This window comes from Odocoileus virginianus, chromosome 9 (assembly GCF_023699985.2).
Source record: "Odocoileus virginianus isolate 20LAN1187 ecotype Illinois chromosome 9, Ovbor_1.2, whole genome shotgun sequence".
NCBI lineage: Eukaryota > Metazoa > Chordata > Mammalia > Artiodactyla > Cervidae > Odocoileus > Odocoileus virginianus.
This window is the reverse complement of record NC_069682.1, coordinates 67366265-67384622: the sequence shown is the minus strand read 5'-3', so window position 1 is coordinate 67384622 and position 18358 is coordinate 67366265. Positions and strand designations below refer to the sequence as shown.

At 51.7% G+C, this 18358-nt stretch overlaps 1 protein-coding gene across 3 annotated transcripts in view; it reads right to left on the bottom strand.

Moving 5' to 3' along the window:
• Positions 1 to 17542, bottom strand: part of L3MBTL1 (L3MBTL histone methyl-lysine binding protein 1) — a 30918-nt gene extending 13376 nt beyond the window's left edge. For 2 of the 3 annotated variants that reach the window (XM_070472654.1, XM_070472655.1), the window contains exons 1-13: positions 17436 to 17542; positions 10836 to 10981; positions 10437 to 10663; positions 9971 to 10112; positions 9523 to 9673; positions 9229 to 9361; positions 8552 to 8636; positions 4715 to 4803; positions 4123 to 4227; positions 3146 to 3281; positions 2718 to 2809; positions 1107 to 1258; positions 414 to 490 (exon numbers count right to left, since the gene is read on the bottom strand). In XM_070472654.1, the coding sequence (XP_070328755.1) occupies positions 414 to 490; positions 1107 to 1258; positions 2718 to 2809; positions 3146 to 3281; positions 4123 to 4227; positions 4715 to 4803; positions 8552 to 8636; positions 9229 to 9361; positions 9523 to 9673; positions 9971 to 10112; positions 10437 to 10663; positions 10836 to 10971 (1525 nt within the window). In that variant the 5' untranslated portion in view covers positions 10972 to 10981; positions 17436 to 17542. The remainder of the gene's footprint in view (positions 1 to 413; positions 491 to 1106; positions 1259 to 2717; positions 2810 to 3145; positions 3282 to 4122; positions 4228 to 4714; positions 4804 to 8551; positions 8637 to 9228; positions 9362 to 9522; positions 9674 to 9970; positions 10113 to 10436; positions 10664 to 10835; positions 10982 to 17435) is intronic. The other variant, XM_070472656.1, reaches the window with a different exon arrangement.
• Between the last annotated feature and the right edge of the window lie 816 nt (positions 17543 to 18358).

Below are 18358 nucleotides of genomic sequence, written 5' to 3'. Positions count from 1 at the left end.
AGCCCATCAGGCTTCTCTGCCCATGGAATTCTCCAGGCAAGAATACTGGAGGGGTTTGCCATACCCTGACAGGGAAGGATACGCTTTCTTCACTCTGGACTCCTGTTCCCTTACTGAGAGGGCTCATCTAACTTTCGTTTTTTTTTTGGCTGTGAGATCTTAGTTCCCTGACCAGGAACTGAACCCTGGCAGTGAAAGGGCAGAGTCCTAACCCCTGGACCAGGAATTTCCCTTCAGCCTCAACAGAGTCAGGGTTGAACAGGACTCTCCTAAGATCAAAGGGTTGTCAGCTCCCAGGCAAAGAAGCGAAGGCTCCAGGCTACACGTGCGCACTCGGCCTGCCCTTAGAGACCCGGCTAATGAGGTACCGGTAATGGACCAGGGAGGGGGGGTGGCTCAGGCTGCAGGGTCACCTTGCGGAGGGGTGAGGGGCTTTCCTTGCTTCTGGCACCAGCCCACCGGGTGGATGTAGGGGCTGCTGGAATCACACCTGAAACCCAAGAATTCTTCACTGTCTCAAGGTGAGACTTCGAGGCCCGGAGCCTGCTGTCCTGTGACATCATGGCGATAGGGCCCACCCTCATGTCGCTTCTGAGGGAGAGTCAGACTGGTGACTGGTGAGGGAGTCAGAAAATTCCAACAGTAACTAAAAATTCTAACACCACCTTAATATCTCAGAGAAAATCATGGGTCACAGGGATCTGCTTATCTTAACCTTGGTACTTTGAGATGAAACATTTAATTGTCATCATAATTACTAACTGATGTAGACTGGGGTCCCCAACCTCCGGGATCTAATGCCTGCTGATCTGAGGTGGAGCTGATGTAATATAACAGAAATAAAGTGCACAATAAATGTAATGTGCTTGAATGATCCCAAAACCACCCCCCACCTCCAGTCCTTGAAAATATTGTTTTCCACGAAACTGGTCCCTGGTGCCAAAAAGGCTGGGACCCTGTAGATCAGATCCACAGGGCACTCAATTGTCCCCTGAGCAATATGAATATCAGGGCTGAGCCAGGGCTACCTGGTGCATCCCATGCCCACCATCCCTCCCCTTCCCCTTCCCCCACCCCCTGGGGCCAGGTCTGGGCCCTCCCACTACCAGTAGTCGTAAGTGTCATCCCAGTTGTCAAAGTGAACCAGGAAGCGGCCGTCCACCACGTCGGTCACGCTGGCCACGCAGATGAGGGACGGGTTCATGCGGTCCACAGCCTCCAGCTTCATGCCCACCTGGAAGCCCAGGGGTGGGGGACTCTGGGGGCAAGAAGAGGGGCTGCCATGGCCAGGCCCAGGCTGGCTTGTGCTGGCCCAGGACCCACTGGCAAAGGAAGAGGAATAGTTTCCCTGGGGTTGTGTTTCTGCTGGGTGGGCACAGGGAGAGGGTGTGAGAAAGAGGCTGAGGAAGAGGGTCTCTCCAGGGCAGAATCAGAACCCCCAGCCCTGAGCCCTCAGGCACTTCTGGCCTCCGACGGATGCTCAGAGGAAGCCTCATTGTGGAAGCGTCACTGACAGGAGGCCACTCACTCACCCAAGAGCCTGACAGGCTGAGCACAAGCCTCCCCTCCCCAGACAACCCTGGCCCAGCTTGAGCTGAGGGGGCTGGATCCACCACGGGGTGGCGGGGAAAGACGAGCTGACATGTGAGGCAGGGGGTGGGGAGAGGCGGCAGGGAGGCACCTGCCATGTGGTGGACAGAAACTCCAAAAGCCATCACCTCCCTCAGTCTTTACAACAACCCTAGGGAGATGGGTATCATCGTCTCCATTTTTATAAGTTAAGTGACTTGCCCAGGACCACAAAGCTGGTCAATGGTGGGGCCAGGACTTGAACAGTTTGACTTAAAATCTGCATCCCCTGTCACAAGAGCTGGTAGAAGCCCACCAGTCACCTGTAAGTATGGTCTCTGGGGCAGGACCGGGGTGGGTGGTACCTGTCCATACAATATGGGGCAGTCCCTGGCCCACGGGGACCCGGGACTTTCCAGATGGTAACATGTTTACTGGGCTTCCCTGGTGGCTCAGTGGTAAAAGAATCCACCTGCCGACGCAGGAGACACAGGAGACTCGGGTTCGATCCCTGGATCAGGACGGTCCTCTGGAGAAAGAAATGGCAACCCACTCCAGTATTCTTGCCTGGGAAATCCCATGAACAGAGGAGCCTGGTGGGCTACAGTCTATGCAGTCGCAAAGAGTCAGACACGATTTAGGGACAACAATAACATGTTTACTGGGAGTTCCCTAGATCCCTCAGGCCTCTGGTTTGGGATTAGAAGATGCTTTAACTGTGGGATAAAGTTGCCAGTTGCCTCGAACAGAGAGAAGGACAAGAGGAGAGCGTTGGGACCACATGGGAGAGCCTCAATGTTGCTCAAATGGATAGAAAAAGCCGCTCCCAGAATAAAGATTTGGACCTGACAACAAGAATTGCAGGGAAACCCAAGCAAAAAAGAAGGACACCTCTGTGTCCAGGCTCAGAGGGGATGTGTGGAGGAGAGGATTTCAGCAGTGGGGGGGGGGGGCGGGGTTCCAGCAGTGGGGGTGGGGGGGGATTGGAGGAAACCCGGAACTGCTTTCCTCTCTGGCCCTGGAGCTGCCCAGGGAGCCCCTCCCATCCGATGAGGACCAGAACTGAGCTGAGAGCACCCGTAGGAGAGTGCTCGTCTGCTGACTCAGATGCCCTGGCTGGCTGCAGTGACTGTCCTGGGGGCACTCACGTGGCTCTGGCTCACAAACAGGTGCTTGGGGGCAGCCTGGGCTCTTGTGCTGCGCAGGTACTGGCTCCAGCTGAACTCCTCCTCCTTGTAACCTAGGCCCCTCGGGGGGGATGAACAGAGCGCCGTGCAGACAGAGGCTGGGCTGTGGCAAGGGCACCCCACATGGAAGCAGCAGAATCAGGCAGGCCCGAGGACCCCACAAGCCTCAGGAACCTGCCCAGGGACCCCCCTGCCAATGCAGGACGCAGCCTGGGTGGGTTTCTCTCAAAGGGCAAGGGCAGAGCAGAAGCCCTAAGCCGAGTCATAGCAGGATGAGACAGAAAGGCTGGCTGTGCAATGGGAACAGGGAAGTGGGGGACCACAGGGAAGGGGCGAGGGAAGGTCTGGGGGCTCACTGCCTCACTGGGATCAGCCCAGCCAGGCTTTACCTTTGGGGGGCTGCAGCTTGTGCCCCGTCTTCTCGAACCAGCCAGCCGGATGAATGTCAGGGGAATTGGCATTGACCCAGAAGTCATGGCACTCGGAATACCCATCGAAGTGCAGACGCAGGCGGGAGCCACACACCTGATCCCGTAAGGGAGAAGCATGGGGACTCCAATGCCAGCAGACACCCTGTTTCCCTTCCCGCACTGCTCCTCGGCCAGCCTGGTAGTCTCAGGGGTCGGGTTGCTACAAGGTTCCTGCCTTCACCCCTCCTGCCTCCCAGATTTCCTGGCATCCTTAACTTTGCCATACACCCTCCCATCCTACAAGGAGCACAGCTCATGTGCTAATGAGCCTGAGCTCTGGGCACAAGACAGGATATTCTCAGACACCCTCTGGCCCCTTTGAGCCCTGGACAGATTCCAAAGGCACTGACCAAAGCTCAGGGCCCCAAGGACCCTTCCTTCCACTACCTTCTCTCACTGCTCAGACCTCAGCCTGCCAATGGTGGCTCCTTGAACATGGTGCCCTTGAACGTGTTGTTCCGTGGCCCAGTGCCTTTTTCTCACTTTGCGTCTTGTGCCTGGGACACACTACTCACCTCTCGAGACTCAGCAATGGAGGCTCTTCCCCCTGAAGCCATTCCTGCCCCTTCAGTGCCCCCCTGCACACAACTGTCATCACCCCTGGGGGGTATCACTGTTTATCTGGCTGATGCCCACACAACTGTGAGCTCCTAAGAGAATAAGGACCTTGTTGGACTCATGCCACCATCCCTGCCCCTGGGAGTGCTGCTCCTCAGTAACCTCACCATCTCAACCCTTCTCCTGCTTTTTGTTTGTATTTTAGTGTTCTGCATATTCTGCCTCAACCCCCTATTAGGTTGGATGCTGTCTGAATCCAGGCCTTCCATGCCCTTGGCTGACTCCTTCAGTCCATCCTGAGGGGAGTCATCAGGATGTGGGAGCCAGCCTCAGCTCACCTCGGCCACGGTGAGGATGAAGTACATGCTCGGGTGCTGAGGGTCGATGCCTTCCAACTTCATGCCCGGTCTGAAGCCATTCTTGTTATGAGTGACTGTCTGGTACTGTTAACGCACAGATAGGAGAGGATCCAGCTCCCCTCTGGCATTATCCTAGCCTAGTCGGCTGGGGGCAAAGGAACCACCTTTGGGGCCCACCTGCTCAGCACTACCAAAGAGGTAACTTATTTGGGGAACTTTACTGCAGGGATCCAAAGCAGGACAGACTAGCCTCCAGGTCCCTTGAAAAGTGGACTTCAGGGCTCCATCTTACCCAAGTCAGTGTGTAGAATTAAGTAAAAGGCAACAGAATTCAAAAGTCTGAAGGCCCAGTGATGGGTAAGCCTGAGTCCCACCTCCTATTTCTTCCCACCCAGGAAGCCCCTTACAGTGAGCCCTTCTCTACTCTGGGTCCCTAATCAGTCTGTCCCCCTTCCATCCTGCCAGTCCTTTGAGGCATGTCAGACAGAGAAAGCAGCAGAAAGCCTGAGTCTGAAGGTGAGTCCCTGGACTGGGAGACAAGCTCTTTCTAACACAGAAGTATACAACTCACGTCCTGGAAGAGGCTGATGGGGGCAGCGATGGCCTTCTGCTCCTCAAGGTAGGATTCCCACGACCAGCCTGGTTTCTTTTCCTCTGAGGCTGTGGGGAGGAGGCAGACAGGCTGACCCCTCAGGTGGTGGTTGGTGGTTTACTCGCTAAGTCCTATCCTGACTCTTGCAACCCCATGGGCTGCAGCCCACCAGGCTTCTCTGTCACTGGAATTCTCCAGGCAAGAATACTGGAGTGGGTTGCCAGTTCCTCCTCCTGGGGATCTTCCCGATCCGGGGATCGAACCCACGTCTCCTGCATTGCAGGCAGATTCTTTACCAACAGAGCCACCAGGAAAGTCCTAGGTTGCTTCTTAAATACGATCTTCCTCAGTTCCCCCAACCCAACCCTACCTTAACCCCCAAAACAAACATCTGTCTGTGATCACATGCTGCCTTCTGATCCCACTCAGCCACAAGGGTGCCGGACACGCAGGGCCCAGGTGAGACTCAGTCTCAGGTAAGGCTGCACCAAATTCTGCCCACCCTGCCCAGCCCCCACTCCTAGACCATTGTCAGCAAAGGCACTCTGGATTACGGGCCCACTAACAGAGGTTAAAAAGTCTCAACCACAGAAGGCCAAAGCTGTGTGACAAGTCCCGAGCCAGAGGACTGAATCACAGCACCACCTAAGCTCACTGAGAAGGAAGAGGAAAAAGAGAAAAAAAAGAGAGGAAAACATGCAAGGAAGAAGAACAAAAGAGACAACCCAGAGGGTTTCCCTGGTGGCGTAGTGGTTAAGAGCCCACCCGCCAATGCAGGGGACACAGGTTAGATTCCTGGTCTGGGGAGATTCTACACGTCCCAGAGCAACTAAGCCTGCAGGCCACAACTACTGAAGCCTATACTCTCTAGAGCTAGAAAGCTGCAATTACTGAAGTCTTAGTGCCCAGAGCCTGTGCTGTAAAACAAGAAAACACCGCAATGAGAAGCCCAGGCACTGCAAAGAAGAGTAGCCCCTGCTCGCAGCAATCAAAGAAAGCCAACTGACCCCCTCAAAGAGCTATGACTTCACACCCACTAGGATGGTTATAATACAAAAGACAGAGGGACTTCTCTGGTGGTCCAGTGGCTAAGACTCTGTGCCCCTAATGCAGGGCACCTGGGTTTGATCCCTGGACAGGGAACTAGATCCCATATGCTGCAATTAAAAGTCAGGACAGCTAAATAAATCCTCTTTAAAAATAAAAAAGACAAATTATAACAAGCCTTGGTGAGAATGTGGATAAATTGGAACTTTCATACGCTACTGGTGGGAATATATGGTGGTTTGGCCACTTTGGAAAACATTCTAGCAGTTCCTTAAGAGGCTAAACATATGGTTACCACAGCAACCAGCAATTCCACTCCTATGTACATACCCAAGAGAAATGAACACTTATGGCCAGACGAAATTTGTGCGCAGATGTTCATATCAGTGTTATTCATAACAGCCTCAAAGTGGAAAGAACACACATACCCATCAGTTGATAAAGTGTGATATTTCCTATGATGGAATATTATTCAGCAATAAAAATGGATGAAATACTGATACATGGTACAACATGGATAAACTATGAAAACACTGTGCTAAGTGCAAGAAGCCAGTCACAAAGGACCACATGCTATATGATCTCATTTATATGAAATGTCTAAAATAGGCAAATCCATATATACAGAAAGTAGATTGGTGGTTGACTAAGGCTGGAAGGGAATTCGTGGTTTGGGGGGAATGTCAGTTAATGGGTATAGGGTTTCTTTTTAGAGAGATGAAAATGTTCTAAAATTGATTGTGGTGATGTTTATACAATTCCATGAATAGACCAAAACCCACTGAATTGTATACCTCAAATGAGTAGATTGCATGTTTTGTGAATTAAAACTCAATAAAGCTATTAGAAAGCTATTTCTTACAAAAACACATATAAAGCATTAACTGTAGGAAAAAATGGATACGTTAGACACAGATTCTCTCCACACATAGGACACATGAGCAGCCCTGCCATGCCCACTCTTACTCCCAGATTCTTCTGTCAAAAGATCCCCAAAATGAATGGGAAAAGATTTTAGTCATAAGAGCAAACTTCTGTCTACTGACAAGGTTTCTTCCCTTGAAAAAAGGCAGAAAGGAGAAAATAACCAGAAACTAATGCCACACATTAATGTTCACAGTCGAGATGGTGAAATGTACAAATCAAAAGATAACTTCAACCTGGTCAACAGGACCCAGCAGAAAAAATGCTTGTTTAAGAATGTACTTTCTTATGAAAGACAGAGCAGTGGAACCAATATATCTATATATCTATAGTTAGATATATACAATATAGTTAGATATATTAACTCCTGCCTCTATTTAAGGAGAAGGCAATGGCACCCCACTCCAGTACTCTTGCCTGGAAAATCCCATGGACGGAGGAGCCTGGTGGGCTGCGGTCCATGGGGTTGCTAAGAGTCGGACACAACTGAGCGACTTCACTTTCACTTTTCACTTTCATGCATTGGAGAAGGAAATGGCAACCCACCCGTGTTCTTGCCTGGAGAATCCCAGGGACGGGGGAGCCTGATGGGCTGCTGTCTATGGGGTCACACAGAGTCGGACACAACTGAAGTGACTTAGCAGCAGCAGCAGCCTCTATTTAAGACTTAAGAGGACATAAACCAGAACTTTCCTGGTGGTCCAGTGGCTAAGACTCCATTCTCCCAAAGCAGGGGGCCTGGGTTTGATCCCTGGGGAGGGAACTAGACCCCCACATGCCTTAACTAAGAATTTGCATGCCTCGACTAAAGAGCTCACATGCCACAATGAAGATCAAAGATCCTTCGTGCCACAACAAAGACTTCGTACAGCCAATTAATTAATTAATTAATTAAAAGAGGACAAAAACTAATGAGCGCTAAGACTTTGACTTCTGATGTGACAGCCTTGGGTGAGAAAGAGAGCCATGAAAATATGATTTGGCTAAGATAGGCAGAATATAGAATAGGTACTAGAGAGTTTGAAGCCCTGGACACAGATCAGGCTCCTCTGCCTGGCAATGAGTTCATCAAGGGAGAAAGATGTCCTAAAACTGACCTCACTCTCTGGCTCTCTAAGGAACAGGAAAGACAGTGACTCATGCAACTAACCCGTGGTCCAAGAAGAAGCACCGACATACAACTCATTTATTCATCCACTGAACAAACATTTATTGAGAGTGTACTCCACACCAGCCTCTGGGCTAAAGACCAGGGATATAATGACTAGTAGAAGAGATTCAGTTTTGAGGGAGGCAGAGAGACATTGCTACAGTCTCTGGGTGAGTTTGATAAACTCTACTTGGCTCCAATTGGCTGCTGTCATGGAAAGTGGAGATGGTAATGCAGAAGGTCTGAGGGCCACAGCTGACTATTAATGATCTTTGTTCCATTTTTCTTAGAACCAAAGGATTAGAATGGAGGCCCAAATAGCAAGGTCAGACCAATGACCAGTATGGACTTGCTCACACCACCACAGGGAAGCAATACCATGTGGTGCCATTAAAGTCTGCTCAAGTCTTTGGATATTATGAGGCCTACTCACAACTGGATGCTGCTGCTGTTGCTGCTAAGTCACTGGCTAATAGAGGATAAACAAACACATGATATAAGCCTCAAGAAGATACATATACCATGGCACAAACCAAAAACACACACGTTCTATCACACACGCACACATACATATTAACTTATGGTCATCTATATATATACAATACACCATCACAATGGTAACCTGCACTCCCAGCTTCACACCTCCTAAGGCGTACACACACGGCTCATGAATATATATACACAGGCTATCATACCAGGCTGGCTGCTGTTCCATTCCTCACTTTCTGGGGTGTTACTGGTAGCTTGTCCCTCTGGATCCTTTCCTTCTTCTTGCTTCTCCTGTAGAAGGCAACAGATCCCAGCTTCCTGTCTTCGTGAGTTGGCATGAAGCCCCTATCTCTATTCCTGATCCAGGCCTAGCTCTCTGGTCACACGGTGTTCTTCTCCCAACGGGTGGATATTCTTCTAGGCTACCAGCAGGAACACAGCTCTGGTAGACAACCCTTTACCACATGGGCACAGTCTCATACCCCCTAGTTTACACAGCCTGATTACAGTTCTCCTCGTTCCCAGGTGGGGAAACTGAGGACATGAATACCTGCCCTGTGCTCCGTGGCCTCTAGCTCAGAGCTGGGGCCCCAGTGAGGAATCTGTCCATTTGCCTGCACACCTGCTTGGGTGCTGGTTCATGTCAACGTGACAGCCCCGCCACTAGACTGAGGTGGGGGCTCTAGAAAAACAGGAAAGGGGTTTATTTATTTCCCTGGAACCAAGTCCAGGATCTGACTCCAGATAGGACCCCAAAGTATGATGAGTGAGTTACTATGTGTCTTCTGTGGCCCAGCCCCACCATCTGGATTAATGGAGGGGCTGGTGAGAACTGAGGTATAGCCTCCAGCCTCCCCGGCCCTCCCAGCTGTCCGCCTCCTACCATGGCCTCTGGCTCAGACTCCTCCTCGGATGGGCTCTGATATTCCCTGCGTTTCCTCTTCTTCACGGGTTTGAGGAGCTCAGAAGCGCTGGTGCAGTTGTTCTGGCCTGAGGAGTTCTCCACTATGACTGACCTGAGGGACGGGCAGCCTGAGGGAAGGAACCACCCACCCTGCACCATCCACCTCCCTTCAAAGCTCAGAACAGAAGCAAGGGCCTCGGGGCCGGAGAAGCCCCAAAGGGGCTTTGGAGCGGGAGAAGGCAGAGAAGTAGGGCTTAATTCCTTCCGGCTTACCGCTCCTGGAAGCGCTGAGGGCAGCCATCATTGCAGGAACTAGGATCTGGACCAGCGCCTTGCTGAGGCCCACAAGCCTGGCACGGGCAGGTGCCATCATCCTCTGGTGGGTCTTGAGGCGGACCTTCTGGAGGGTCCTGGGGGAGGCCCGCTGGGGGAGACCAAAGGCACCTCAGATCGCCCACCCAACACATCCACACTCAGGCTCCGCCCATCTCGGAGCCCACTCGGGGCCTCCACCTCGGTCCCGTTCCCCACTTTCCCCACTGGACAGCCCTGCCTCCCTCGCCAGAGCCTTCTCCGCCCCAAGGCCAACCCGCCGACCCGGACACACCCGCCGGGACCCGGGCCACGCCCCCTCGGGCCACGCCTCTGGCTTCGGCTCCCCTGCGAGTTCGGGGCTCTCCCAGCTTCCGCAGGGGCCCAGCTGCGGGCCTGAGGCTCCTACCCGGCTGTTGGGGGTCCGCGCTGCCACCCCCCGCCGGGGCCTCGCCATCTTCGTACTCGGCCACGCCTTCCCGCCGCAGCTCTGGGCTTGGGGGTTGCTCTGCTCCCACCATGTTCGGCGGCGCGTACTCACTTATCCGGAACTGTAGCGCGGGAGGGTCAGAGGGGCACAACTCCCCTTGACCCACACCCAGTCAGCATGGTCCCCTCTCCCGCCGCCTCACTGCAAGCCACGCCTCCAAGGCTCATTCACCGTAAGACAGGCCCTAGAACCTCCCAACTGTCTCGTCTTGGGAGCGCAGCACTTCAAACCCCGCCCCCAGAGTCCCTCACCTTAAGCCCCGCCCCCAGAACCCTCCCTCTCTGCCAGCTTCCCCACCTTCCGCCTCTGGCCCCGCCTCCGGGCCTGCAGGCCCCGCCCCACAGCGGCGGCTCGCGGGACCCCGCCAATCCCCACAGCTACTGACCCGCAGGCCGCTCCCCGAAGGCGGGGCCGCGGCTTCGGTCCACTCCAGGAGCCGCACTGTACTGGCGCTGGGGCTGGCCGCCGGCCCCGTGCTCAACTGCGGGAGAACCGTGGCTGTGACAGGTACGCTGCCGGCCGCTCGCTCCGGGGTGCCCATGTGGATCGGCTCCCGCGGAAAGCAGGACACACCCAGGGCACTGCTGGTCAGACCCAGGGCGGCCGAGCTGGCTGCGAACAGATACACGGACAGACACGACACAGATGAACCTGACGACCCTGCCCCAACCCTGCCATGCAAGTGTGGAGGCAGGTGAAAAGTATCGTTTCCTCCCCAGGACCCACATCTGCTTGGGCATGGATGTGGATGCTCCTGTTCCCCCAGACCCCTGGCTTGGCCCACCTGGAATGATAAAGGCAGAAGCAGGCAGGTGAGAGCCGGAGCCTGGGCTATCTCTGGCCACCAGGTGCACGCTGACCTCCCCTGTGGAAGGTCCCTTCAGTGTCCTCAGCATCTCCATTTCAGCATGCCCCTCCATCCTCGTAGGCCTACAAATGGAACAAAGCCCCCAAGGGGATCAGGGAGGTAGGGGGCCTCCATGAGGAGGAGCTGCCCACCCTCAGAGAAAAGCCTCAGCCATGAGGGGAGTAAGGTGTTTTAGGAGCCCAGCATAAAGTTTGACTCCTGGCTCTATCCTGGTCACCCAGGTGAGAGCTCTGGCCAGACCCTGCTCCTCCCCCCAGTCCCTGTAAGATGGGCATGTGTGAAGATGCTTTGTAAACTGCTGTGCACTCTCTAGGGAGTCTCGGGAAGTGTCTCGGGCCAAGGTTCTACCTGGTCAGCTATCTCATGGCACAGCCCAGGCCAAGTCCAAACTCCCCTCTTTCTCAACCTCCTCCTCCATCCCCAGTAGAATCACTCCCTTCTCCCTCTGGGGATTCAGAACCCTCAAGTACCAGATTCTCCTTCAGTCATACAGGTCATTTTCCTGGGAGATGATCTTTCCTGATGGTGTTCTTTTATGCCTCCTGCCCACCACTCCCTCCAACCCCAAGCAAAGAGTGGGCACTCAAACATATGTTGAGGGGACTTCTCTGGTGGCCCAGTGGTTAGGACTCCAAGTTTCCACTGCAGGGGGCACAGATTTGATCCTTGGTTGGGAGAACTAAGATCCCACATGCAAAAAAAAAAGAAAAAAAAAAAAAAAAAACCCAGCCAAACAAACACACACATACAAAAACAAAACAAAAAACATAAAAGCCCCATCATCTGAAGAGCAAAGAGGTAATGTATGAGAATGCAGGCAGTGCAAGATTTTGCTTTAATAAAACAAAGGCAGACCCTTTAAAAATAAAGGGTCGAACATGTACACATATGGGAAAAAAGACCTAGTGACATAACAAATATACTTAATATCTATCATTTACTTAACTCCTTAAATATGCTGGCATGCAGCATGTGCTGTGTTGGATTTCACTAATTTGAACTTGTTAATAAAAAACAGTATAGAGAATTCCCTGTGCTTCCACTGCTGGGGACCGGTGTTAGATCCCTGGTTGTGGAACTAAGATTCTGCATGCCGTGAGGCATAGCCAAAAAAAAAAAAAAAAAAAAAGCAGTGTATGAGTAAGTGATATTTGGTTGCTTTAAGATGTCAGTAGGGCTTGACAATGGCTTCTGGCATATGTGTTAAAGGAAAGAACATAGATGCATGCTTAAGTTAGACTTAAGTCAGTTTGAATCTCAGATCCCCCCTTAAATGCCTGTGATTCTGAGTAAGTAGCTTCCTGTCGTTGAGCCTCAGTTTCCTCATGTGTAAAATGAAGGGGATAATGGTATTTATCTTAAAGGGCTCTGATGAAGATTAAGTGGAAAAAATATGTAAAGTCTTGATACTAGCAGGCCTTCATCAAAAACCAACTCATTCCCCCTGAACAGAAATTTTGAGGAGCTTGGCAGCTCCAGTAAAAATGGGAAAATCAGCTTGTAATGGTTGCTGTCTTTCCCACTCTCCACTCCTCCCTCCATCCGTTCTTGTCACTGATATATCTTCCAGCTTTTCCTCCCGAAAATAAAATACACAGGACACCCCATATAGTATATATAGAGTGAATATTCAAGTAGACAAAGGCTTAGAGATATAACCTGATTAATTAAAGCAACATTCAAACCAAAGTTTGGGGACTTCTGTAGTGGTCCAGCAGTTAGAACTCAGTGCTTTCACTGCCATGGGCCCAGGTTCAATCTCTGGTCAGGGAACTAAGATCCACAAGCTGCTTAGCGTGGCACAAACAAACAAACAAAAACCCAAGGTTTGTTCCCCTTTCTCAAGTGGCTCAAGCGGTGAAGCACCTGCTTGCCAATGCAGGAGAAACAGGCAGGAGACGTGGGTTCAATTCCTGGGTCAGGAAGATCCCCTGGAGGAGGAAATGGCAACCCACTCCAGTATTTTGCCTGGGAAATCCCATGGACAGAGGAGCCTGGTGGGCTGCAGTCTGTGGGGTCCCAAAGAGTTGGACACCATTGAGTGTGTATGCATGCATGCATGTGCATGTGCACACACACACACACACACACACATGGTTTGTTCTCCCTACTACTTCCCCTTTAAAAAAATTATAAAATAGCATTCTCCAAATTAAAATTATTTTGCTTTGCACAGCTGACATAGTTGTACCATTTTAAGTCCTTTTAAACCATCTTTTTATTCAAAACATTGGCAGTCATTAGGAGTGAATGTGGTTACTCCTGAAAGAATTCCATTCTGTCTCAAGGTCTATTAAGGGAGGGTGGTTGAGAGAACTTCCCTTCTGTTCAGGTTTCTGTCCTTTTCCCAGCAGACAGTGGTGGACCAAATGGGAGTCAGCATCCTCCTTTTGTGCTGTGGGAATAGTCTCAAACAAGAGAAAGTCCTCTTATGGAGCCTACATTCTAGAAGTAAGGGATAAAGTGGAGGCTGGAGATGTAAATTTAAAAACCATCCTGTACAGATGGCAGGGAAAAATCATAAAACTGAGTATAAAGAAAATGGTGGGAGCCTTGGAGCTCATCAAAATAGGTTGGGAAGAGGAAGATCTAGCCAGAGACTGAGAAAGAGCCTGCAATGAGATGAAAGAATATCCAGAAGCATCTGAGCTTCTGGAGGAAAGTTTCTAGAAAGTGGGGCTGCTCAACGGTGTTAATACCACTAGCAGATCAAGTCAGATGAGGGCAGAGAGCTGACCATTTTAGCAATAAGGCGATCATGAGAAATCTTGACAAGCACCATTTCAGAGGAGCTGTGGACATAAAAACCTGATCAGAGTGGGTTCCAGAGAGAAATCATCAATTAGTTCAGTATTTATTGAGCATCTAATATATATCAGGCAATTTTCTATGCAATTTGTAGTGAACAGAAGACACAAAGGCCTCTGTTATAGAGTCTGCATACTAGTGGGGAAACTGACAGCAAGAACTGGTCCTTGTCGGGGGATGGGAGAAAAGGAAGTGGAGACTAACAGCTCTTTCCAGGAGTTGTGATACAAAGAATATTGATGGGGATAATATTTGGAGAGTGATGAGTTCTCAAGGAAGGGATGTTGGTTTTGCTTTTTATTTATGTATTTATTTTAAAGTTTTATTTACTTATTTATTGCTGGGCTTGGGCTTTGTTGCTGCGGACTTTTCTCTAGTTATGGTGAGTGGGAGCTACTCTAGGCGCGGTGTCCGGGCTTCTCACTGCAGTGTTGGGGGTCTGCGCTGCCTCTTCCCTTCTCTTCTCTCAGCAGAGCGCAGACTCTAGTTCTGGGAGCTTCAGTAGTTGTGGCTTTGGGGCTCCAGAGCACAGGCTCAGTAGTTGTGGTACACAGGTTTAGTTGCCCTGCAGCATGTGGGATCTTTCCAGACCAGGGATCAAACCCTTGTCTTCTGCATTGGCAGGCAGATTCTTTACCACTGAGCCACCAGGGAAGCCCTCTTTTGCTTTTTAATATTTATTTATTTAGTTGCAGCATGTGGGATCTAGTTCCCTGACCAGAGATGGAACCCAGGTCCCCTGCATTGGGACCAGGGAAGTCTCCATTTTTCTTTTTTAAGACTATTTTTTAAAATTTTAATTAATTAATTTATTTGACTGTGCCAGGTCTAAGTTGTGGCATGCAGGATCTTCAATCTTAGTTGCAGCATGTGGGATCTAGTTCCCTGACCAGAGATGGAACCCAGGTCCCCTGCATTGGGATCACCAGGGAAGTCTCCATCTTGCTTTTTTAAGACTATTTTTTAAAAATTTTAATTAATTTATTTGACTGTGCCAGGTCTAAGTTGTGGCATGCGGGATCTTCAGTCTTAGTTGCAGCATGTGGGATCTAGTTCCCTGACCAGGAATCGAACCCAGGTCCCCTGCATTGGGAGCTCGGAGTCTTACCCACTGGACTACCCAGGAAGTCCCCCATTTTGCTTTTTTAAATAGAAGATGCTATGCAGCCTCTTTATAACTGACGGAAATAAGCCTATAGAGGGAGAAACTGACAGAGCAGGGGAAAAAGAATAATTCTAGAAGACAAGTCCTTGACAACGCAGGAGGGGAGAGGCTCCAGGGCACCTGTGATGTTTGAGACCCACTGCATGTGGCTCTGGGTTCCTGGCTAGCAGCACCAACTGTGTTTTCCCCCAGCTAGACCGTTAGCTTTTCCTGAGACCTGGGAACTACTTTCTCTGGGATTTGAATGCACTTCTCCTCTACCACTGCTGCTGCTAAGTCGCTTCAGTCGTGTCCGACTCTGTGCGACCCCATAGACGGCAGCCCACCAGGCTCCCCCGTCCCTGGGATTCTCAAGGCAAGAACACTGGAGTGGGTTGCCATTTCCTTCTCCAATGTGTGAAAGTGAAGTTGCTCAGTCATGTCCAACTCGTAGCGACCTGATGGACTGCAGCCTACCAGGCTCCTCCGTCCATGGGATTTTCCAGGCAAGAGTACTGGAGTGGGGTGCCATTGCCTTCTCCATCCTCTACCACTGCCAACCCCCAAATTTGCAGCTCACACAGCATTTTCATAAGCTTTGTCCCACTAGGTCACAAAGCAGCACCACCAATCTGACATGGCTCCCAGGCCTGAGCCAGATACCAGGAATCCATCCACTCCCCCGCTGCAGTCTGGTCACACCTTCAGAGCACCACTTTTGTGGCCTCTGCACGTGCTGATTCTTCTGCTTGGTCCCTTTTCACATCCCTATGTCTGGAAAATTCTTGATGATCCTTCAAGATCCAGCTTGAGTGATACCTCTTTTCTGAAAGGCTCAGAATCCATGTCCCCCCCAAACAAAGTTAACACACAGCTCTCTCTGCTATGCTCTACTTCATCACAGTCTATCTATGCATTGACTTGTCTCTCTTCCACAAGACAGAACAAAGCATTAAAGAGCCTGATCCAGAGACTGCAGTCACAAATAGTCAGTGAGTGAATGAATGAGAGATGGGGGGACTTCCCTGGTGGCCCACTGGCTAAGACTCCATGCTCCCAATGCAGGAGGCCGGGGTTTGAGCCCTGGTCAGGGAACTAGATCCCGCACAGCTGCAACTAAAGAGTTCACCAGCCCCAGCTAAAGACCCTGCGTGCCGTAACTAAAACCTGGTGCAACCGAAAAAATAAATATTTTTAAAAAGAAAGAAAAAGAGGTGGGAGTAAAGAGTGGTCAGTAACAGAAGAAACACAAATTTCTGAAACCCATAAATGGCTTAGACATTCTTGCCCTAGGCGCTAGAGTACTATTTCCTCCTCTGTGTCTCTCAGAGGCTAGAAGAGGAGGGGATACAGTGAAGGTTGTCACTGGCAGCCCTCAGCTGTCATCTCCTCTCCGAATTGCCCTCAGCCAGGGGAGCTGCCTCGCCCAAGTGCCCTCTCCTGGACGAGGTATAAAGGCCTCGCCCCCCTGCCTCCATCCGGGGCATTTCAGCAGAGCCATCTCCCCTCCGAACTTCCTTTGGGACTGGCGGAGGCCTCTGTTAAGACTACATCAGCAGTTCAACGTCCTCCGCCCAACTGCCCTGCTGTCTTCCCTCTCCTACAGGTGGATAACACCAAGGGCACCCTAATACATCTACACTCAAACCTCAGAGTCTTGTTTCCAGAGAACCCGGCCTAAAGCAGTTGTTGGATCCCCAACCCAAATTGGTGTCTGACACATAGCAGGTGCTCAATAAATACTTACTGAGTGAATGTGTCCGTGTTTATTTTCTCTTGGTCTGTCTGCCAAGATTTCCCTACCTCTTGCCCATCAAGGCTTCGTATACAACAGACGCTCAATACTCTCACTCTAGGTGTGGAAGGTGGGGCGCTATCGGCCCGGACAGATAACCCCTGACACACTCAGAGCCCCAGCAACATTGAGCGCCTCAAACTCGGGGCCTCGGCCCCGCCCCCCCTGCAGCCGCGGCTGGAACGCGGGAGGGAGGGATGCGGACTCCAGGGTTGGGACCGCCGCCACCTTCCGAGTCCGCCCGGGACTGGTGTAGACGGCGGCGGGCGGGGCGCTCACCGATCCGCCAGCCCCGCAGAACGGTTACTTTTTAAAACGCCAAAATGGCGGAATTCTTTTTTATTCTTTCCCTTTATGGCAAAATAATAATAATAATAATTCAATTTTCCGTTATAAAAATTGGAAATTAATGGTAGGAAAGAGAAAGTTTGCCAAATGACCCATTTCCTAAGAAAACCAAACCCCCGCCCTCCACGCCCTCTCTTTATTAATGAACAACTCTTAATTGATTGCATTTCTCTAAAAACCAAGCCGCCTCCCTCTCCACCCTCTGGATCGCCTCCAGCGGCAGCACAGTGGACGCGCTCGCCTCGCCCTCGAGCCCCGCGACCGCCCAGGTCCCCTTGCACGCCAGCTCCCCGAGCCTCCTCCTGGACCCGTACACCCCGCCTCACGCTCGGGAGGAGCAATGCCCGGGGGCCCCAAGCCCCAGCACTGCCGTGCGGGGCGGGGCCGGGCGCCGCGGAGCCTCGTACCCCCGGGTCCCTACCTGCAAGGCCCGCGTGCGGCCGCCCAGCGCCGAGCTGCGGTCCGAGCCCCGCGCGGCGCGCGCCTGCGCGCACAGGGGGGCGGGCCCGCCTTCCCGCAGGACGCGGGGCGCAAACCGTGCGCAGAGCCGGTTTGGGGAGCGCGGGCCGGGGGCCCTCTGACCAGGCCACGGCTGCGTGGGCCTAGTGTCCTTTAGCCCCGGGGCTGGACTGCTGCGCGGGCGAGGCGGGTCGAGATTCTCCCGGTCCCCAACTCCTTACCTTACAGCACGCAATGGGGACCACGGAGCAGGGAGAGCCTGGTGGGCCCTGAACTGAGTGGTCAGTGATAAAAAGCGAGGTTGCGCTCCCTGCGCGCACCCCGGCTGGGTCGCTTCGCTCTCCAACGCCTTTCCTCGGCGCCTGCTCCTCACCTGAGATAGGCGAGCCAGGGAACATCGGAAAACCATCTCAGGGAGGGTGAAAGGAGGGCCGTGCTACCAGAAGAAAGGAGCCCACTGTGAGATGCGGTTCCCTTCCTGACCCTCATAGCCTAAAGAAAAGCATCAGCGGCGCCTGAGTTTGGATGACCTGACCCATTGCTGTTGGCTGGTGGTGTGACTCAGTTAATTTCCTGGGCCTCCATTCTTCTGTTTGTCAAGACTATCACCTACTTCACCGCAAAGGGTTTTTGTTGTTTTTTGAATGGGTTCTGTGATGGTGTTGTCTTGCGCAAATTGTTGCTTCTCTGTGCTTCAGTTTCCTTAGCTCATCTAACGAATCAAATCTCCGTAATTGGTTCTTGTAGTACAAAACACCTCAAACATATGGCAGCTATGACTTCATGTACATTTGTGTAATTGAGAGGTTGAGACTGCAAGCTCTAAAAGGGAAGGAAACACGATAATCTAGGTGTATCCCTAGTACCTAGTACAGAGCTGGACAC